Source organism: Coturnix japonica, unplaced genomic scaffold (assembly GCF_001577835.2).
Source record: "Coturnix japonica isolate 7356 unplaced genomic scaffold, Coturnix japonica 2.1 chrUnrandom789, whole genome shotgun sequence".
NCBI lineage: Eukaryota > Metazoa > Chordata > Aves > Galliformes > Phasianidae > Coturnix > Coturnix japonica.
In genome coordinates, this window is record NW_015440148.1 from 10119 (window position 1) to 17093 (window position 6975).

The following is a 6975-nucleotide window of genomic DNA, read 5'->3' on the forward strand; positions in this document are numbered from 1 at the left end:
AGGAACCGGAACCAGAAGGAACCGGAACCGGAAGAGAAGGGGGAAGGAAGGAGGAACCGGAACCGGAAAGAACCGGAACCGGAAGGGAAGGGGGAAGGAAGGAGGAACCGGAACCGGAAGGAACCGGAACCGGAAGGGAAGGGGGAAGGAAGGAGGAACGGGAACCGGAACCGGAAGGAACCGGAACCGGAAGGGAAGGGGGAAGGAAGGGGAAATAGCGAGGTGGGCTATGGGAAAGGCCCCACTAGTGGGAGAAGCGGAAGTTAAAGGGGGGGATGGGAGCCCGGAGGGGCAACATGGCGGATATAGGGGGCGGCCATGTTGCTCCAAACCGGAAGTGGAGGGGGGGGGAGGAGGAATGGAAGCAGGAAGAAGCGGAAAATTGAGGCCTAGAACGGGGGTAAAGCCGGAAGAAGATCCGCAAAGCCCCAAAGATGGCGGCCGGATCCCAACCTGGCCGCTCGCAGCCGATCTCGGAACGGCAGAAGCTTCAGGATCCGTAACACAACCAACTCCGGTAGTTCCTCGGCGGCCGCCATCTTGGATCCCTCCCACTTCCGGTATTGGCGGAAGTAGGAGGAGCCGAAGCAACTTCCGCATCCGGCTCCGCGTTACTTCCTGTTTCCGGTGTTGCGGCCTAGTAACGGAGGGAGCGGCGGAGTCGGTGGGTCTATAGGAACCCCCTATATATTAACACCCCCCCCCCACCCTAATTAACCTAATTAACCCAATTAACTCCTATATATTAACCCCCCCCCCCACAGTAACGATGATCGAAGTCGTTTGCAACGATCGCTTGGGCAAAAAAGTCCGGGTGAAATGCAAGTATCCGAACTGGAGTGAATTGGGATTAAACTGGGATTAAATTGGGATCAAACTGGGATTAAACTGGGATTAAATTGGGATTAAACTGGGATCGAACTGGGATTAAACTGGGATCAAACTGGGATTAAACTGGGATTAAATTGGGATTAAATTGGGATCAGACTGGGATTAAACTGGGATCAAACTGGGATTAAACTGGGATCGAACTGGGATCAGACTGGGATCAAACTGGGATTAAACTGGGATTAAATTGGGATTAAATTGGGATTAAACTGGGATTAAACTGGGATTAAACTGGGATTAAATTGGGATTAAACTGGGATTGAATTGGGATCAAACTGGGATTAAACTGGGATTAAACTGGGATCAAACTGGGATCAAACTGGGATTAAACTGGGATTAAACTGGGATTGAACTGGGATTAAACTGGCATCAGACTGGGATCAAACTGGGATTAAACTGGGATTAAACTGGGATTAAACTGGGATCGAACTGGGATTGAATTGGGATCAAACTGGGATTAAACTGGGATTAAACTGGGATCAAACTGGGATCGAACTGGGATCAAACTGGGATCAGACTGGGATTAAACTGGGATCAAACTGGGATTAAATTGGGATTAAACTGGGATCAGACTGGGATCGAACTGGGATTAAACTGGGATTAAATTGGGATCAAACTAGGATTGAATTGGGATTAAACTGGGATCAAACTGGGATTAAACTGGGATCGAACTGGGATCAGACTGGGATTAAATTGGGATTAAATTGGGATTAAACTGGGATTAAATTGGGATTAAACTGGGATCAAACTGGGATTAAATTGGGATTAAACTGGGATCGAACTGGGATTAAACTGGGATCGAACTGGGATCAAACTGGGATTAAACTGGGATCAAACTGGGATTAAACTGGGATTAAACTGGGATTAAACTGGGATTAAATTGGGATCGAACTGGGATTAAATTGGGATTAAATTGGGATCAAACTGGGATTAAACTGGGATTAAATTGGGATTAAACTGGGATTGAACTGGGATCGAACTGGGATCGAACTGGGATTAAACTGGGATCAAACTGGCATTAAACTGGGATCAGACTGGGATCGAACTGGGATTAAACTGGGATCGAACTGGGATCAAACTGGGATTAAATTGGGATTAAACTGGGATTGAATTGGGATTAAACTGGGATCGAACTGGGATTAAACTGGGATCGAACTGGGATTGAACTGGGATCAGACTGGGATCAAACTGGGATCAAACTGGGATTAAATTGGGATTGAACTGGGATCGAACTGGGATTAAATTGGGATCAAACTGGGATTAAATTGGGATAAAACTGGGATTGAATTGGGAGGGGGGGTTTATACTGGGATCAAACTGGGTTATACTGGGAGTGGGTGTTTTATACTGGGATGGGGGGGGCTTAAACGGGGGAGGGGGGGGGTTAAAATTGGGGTGGGGGTTTATACTGCGGCAGGCGGGGGTTATCACCTGGGCACATCGGACGGTTAAATTGGGGGGCGGGTCTATACTGGGATGGACGGTCTTTATACTTGGGGGGGGTTCTATACTGATGGGGGGGTTTTATACTGGGAGGCGGGGGGTTAAACTGGAGGGGGGTTCTAACTGGGAGTGGGGGGGTTATAGTGGGATGGAGGGGGGTATCTAATGGGAGGGGGTTAAACTGGGATCACGCGCGGGGGAGTTTATACTGGGGGTTTACCAACTGGAAGGGAAGGGTTTTATATACTGGGAAGGGGGGGTTATACTGGGAGGGGGGGGCTATTTAATACCTGGGGGGGGGTTATACTGGTTGGGGGGTTTTTTATAATGGGAGGGGGGTTAAACTGGGAAGGGGGGCTTTATACTGGGGGGTTTTATAGTGGGGAGGGGGAGGTTTAAACTGGGACAGGGGGGGTTAAATTGGGAGGGGGGTTTACAAAACTGGGAGAGGGGTTTATAACTGGGGGTTATAATGAGGGGGGGGGGTTATACTGGGGGGGGAGGTTAAAACTGGAGGGGGGTTTTTATACTGGGGGTTTAAATACCTAGTTGGGGGGGTTTATTAGTGGGATGGGGGGTGTAACTGAAAGCTGGGGGTTTATACTGGGAATGGGGTGGGTTATAAATGGGATTGGGGGGTTTATAAGTGGGAATGGGGGGGTTGTTATACTGGGAAGGGGGGCTTTAAAACAGGGCCAGGGGGGGTTAAACTGGGAAAAGGGGGGGGTTATAATGGGAGTGGGGGGGGTTATAGTGGGAATGGGGGGGGTTATAATGGGAAGGGGGTTAACTGGAAGGGGGCTTTATACTGGGGGGGGTTATAGTGAGGAGGGGGAGGTTTAAACTGGGAGGGGGGGGGCCTATAATGGGACAGTGGGGGGGTTAAATTGGAGGGGGTGTTATACTGGGGCAGGGGGAGATAAACTGGGAGGAGGGTTGTTTATACTGGGGGGGGTATAATGGGAGGGGGGGGTTTAACTGGGAGGAGGGAGTTTATACTGGGCGGGTTGACTACTGAGGGGGGTTATACTGGGGGGGGGAGGTTAAACTGGGAGGGGGGGTCTTTATAACTGGGGGGATTTACTACTGAGTGGGTGGGTGGCTTTTTGCGGCGTGGGAGGTTGGGTGTTTGGGTTTTAGCGGGGGGGGTTATACTGGCGGGGGGGGGGCTTTATACTCAGAGGGGGGGGTTTATACTGGGGGGGTTTAAACTGGGAAGGGAAGGGTTTATACTGGGAGGGGGGGGTTTAATATTTGGGGGGGGGCTGTTATACTGGGAGGGGGGGTTTATACTGGGGGGGGGGGGGGTTAAAACTGGGAAGGGGGGGGGTTTATATTGGGGGGGGGGGTGCTCCCAGTTGGTTGTGTTCCTAACATACTGGAGCCATCAGTACGGCAGATTCCATCCGTCGACCTGAAGGAACCATTGATCCGCCGTCAAAACCGGACCAGATGCGAATCAAAATTTGTACTCGAAACAATGGTGGGTTTGGGCCTGGAAGGGTCAAATGGAACATGGGGCGGGGGGGGGAGGCGTCCTTAAAGGGGAAATGTGGGGTTGGGAGAGGTCCTTAAAGGGGAAAATGTTGGGGTTGGAGGGTTCCTGGAAGGGTCAAATGGGAATGGGGGGGGGGTGCGGGGGAGGGTCCATTAAAGGGGTTGGAGGTCCTTAAAGGGGAAATGTTGGGTTGGGAAGGTCCTTAAAGGGGAAATGTTGGGTTGGGGAAGGGTCCTTAAAGGGAAATGTGGGGTTGGGAGGGTCCTTAAAGGGGGGAAATCGTGGGGTTAGGGAGGGTCCTGGAAGGGGAAATGTTGGGTTGGGAGGTCTGAAAGGGAAATGTTGGGGTGGGAGGTCCTTTTGAAAGGGGAAATGTTGGGTTGGGAGGGTCCTGAAAGGGGAAATGTGGGGTTGGGAGGGTCCTTAAAGGGGAAATGTGGGGTTGGGAGGGTCCTTAAGGTTGTGGGGGTCCTTAAAGGGAAATGTGGGTTGGAGGCGTCCTTAAAGGGGAAATGTGGTGGGTTGGGAGGGTCCTTAAAGAAGAAAATTGTTGGGTTTGGGGGGTCCTTAAAGGTAAAATGTTGGGATTAGGCCGTCCTTAAAGGGAGAATGTGGGTTGGGAGGTCCTTTAAAGGGAAAATGTTGGGTTGGGAGGTCCTGAAAGGGGACAATGTGGGGTTGGAGGGTTCCTGAAAGGGGAAATGTGGGTGGGAGGGTCCTTTAAAAGGGAGAATGTTGGGTTGGTGGGTCCTGATCTAGGGGTGACTAGGAATGGGAGGGTCCTGGAAGGTTCAAATGGGAATGGGGGGGGGTTGGGAGGGTCCTTAAAGGGGAAATGTTGGGTTGGGAGGGTCCTTAAAGGTAAATGGTTGGGGTTGAGGGTCCTTAAAGGGAGAATGTTGGGTTAGGAGGGTCCTTAAAGGGGAAATTGTGGGGTTGGAAGGTCCTTAAAGGGGAAATGTTGGGTTGGCGAGGGTCCTGGAAGGGGAAATGTTTGGCATCGGGAGGGTCCTTTTATAAAGGGCGAAATGTTGGTTGGGTGGGGTCCTTATAGGTGACTAGAATGGGAGGGTCCTGGAAGGTTCAAATGGGAATGGGGGGGGGGGTTGGGAGGGTCCTTAAAGGGGAAATGTGGTTGGAGGCGTCCTTAAAGGGGAAATGTTGGGTTGGGAGGGTCCTTAAAGGGGAAATGGGGGTTGGGCCGCCGCTGGGTCCTGAAAGGGGAAATGTGGGTTGGGAGGGCGTCCTTAAAGGGGAAATGTGGGGTTGGGTGGGCCTGAAAGGCGGAAATTGGGGTTGGGAGGCGTCCTTAAAGGGGAAATGTGGGGTTGGAGAGGGTCCTTAAAGGGCGAAATGTTGGGATTGGGAAGGTCCTGGTAGGTCTATAGTGGAACAGCTCGGGCTTGGCAGGTCCTGCTGGCAGTATTCAACCATAAAGTGTGTGTCCTCCCCCCCCCCCAGGTACACCATCTTCAAGGACCACGTCCACACTCGGGGACTGTATCTTTAAATGTTTGGGTGGGGGGTTTTCCTATACCCCATAAAAAAAAAAAAACCCCCCCCCAAAAAAATTTTTTAAAACCCCCCCCCTAAAAAACCCCCCCTAAATACCCCTTAACCCCCCTAAATACCCCATAACCCCCCCTCAAATACCCCATAACCCCCCACAATACCCCATAAACCCCCCCCCAAATACCCCATAACCTCCCCAAATTACCCCATAACCCCCAAATTACCCCATAACCCACAAATACCCCATAACCCTCCTAAATATCCCTTAACCCCTTCAAATAGCCCATAAACCCCCCAAATAACCCCATAACACCCCCCAAATACCCATAACTCCCCCTAAATACCCCAAACCCCCAAAAAGCCCCATAACCCCCCTAAATACCCCATACCCCCCAAATACCCCATAAACTCCCCCTAAATACCCCATCCCCCCTAAATACCCATAACCCCCCCAAATTACCCCATAACTCCCCCTAAATACCTCATAACCCCCCCTAATATCCCTTACCCCCCTAAATTGCCCATAAACCCCCTAAATACCCCATAACCCCCCCAAATATTCCCTTAACCCACCCTAAAATTCCCCATAACCCCCCCTAAATACCCCATTACCCCCCTAAATACCCCATGAACCCCCAATATTACCCCATAACCCCCCTAAAAATACCCCACAACCCCCCAAATACCCCATAATACCCCTAAATACCCCATAACCCCCTTTAAATACCCCATTAACCCCCCCAAATACCCCAGTAACCCCCTTAAATATCCCTTAACCCCCCCTAAATACCCATAACCCCCCCAAAAAACCCCATTGCCCCCACTGAATACCCCATAACCCCCTTTAAATACCCCATAATCCCCCTCAAATACCCCATAACTCCTCGTAATACCCTATAAGCCCCCCCAAAAAGCCCATAACCCCCCTATTACCCCAATAACCCCCCCAAAAACCCCATAACCCCCCCCAAAAACCCATAACCCCCCAAATTACCCCATAACCCCCCAAATACCCCATAACCCCCCCTAAATATCCCATAATCCGCCCAGATAATCCCCATAATCCCCTAAATACCCCATAACCCCCCCTAAATGGCCCCATAACCCCCCTAATACCCCATAACCCCGCCCCAAATACCCTAACCCCCCTTAATACCTCATAACTCCCCCTAAATATCCTTACCCCCCCTAATACCGCCATTAACCCCCTAAATACCCCATTACTCCCCCTAAATACCCCCATAACCCCCCTAAATACCCCAAAACCCCCCAAATACCCCATAACCCCCCCTAAATACCCCATAACCCCCCCCAAATACCCCATAATCCCCCTAATACCCCTTAACCCCCCGTAAATAACCCCATAATCCCCCCCTAAATACCCCATAACCCCCTTCAATACCCCATAACCCCCCCAAGTATCCTTAACCCCCCCTAAATACACCATAACCCCCCCCAATACCCCATAACCCCCCTAAATACCCCAAACCCCCCAAATAACCCCATAACCCCCCCAAATACCCCATGAACTCCCCCTTAAATTACCCCCATAAACCCCCCCAAAATACCCCATAACCCCCCCTAAATACCCCATAGCCCCCCCCAAATACCCCCATAACCCTCTTCCTTAACTC

The 6975-nt window shown here is 51.1% G+C and overlaps 1 protein-coding gene across 1 annotated transcript in view; it reads right to left on the bottom strand.

Annotated features, from left to right (window-relative positions):
- Window positions 1–682, bottom strand: part of FBXL12 (F-box and leucine rich repeat protein 12) — a 6633-nt gene extending 5951 nt beyond the window's left edge. Inside the window, exon 1 of the mRNA XM_015851213.2 lies at window positions 393–682. Within this exon, the coding sequence (XP_015706699.1) occupies window positions 393–539 (147 nt within the window). The 5' untranslated portion in view covers window positions 540–682. The remainder of the gene's footprint in view (window positions 1–392) is intronic.
- Between the last annotated feature and the right edge of the window lie 6293 nt (window positions 683–6975).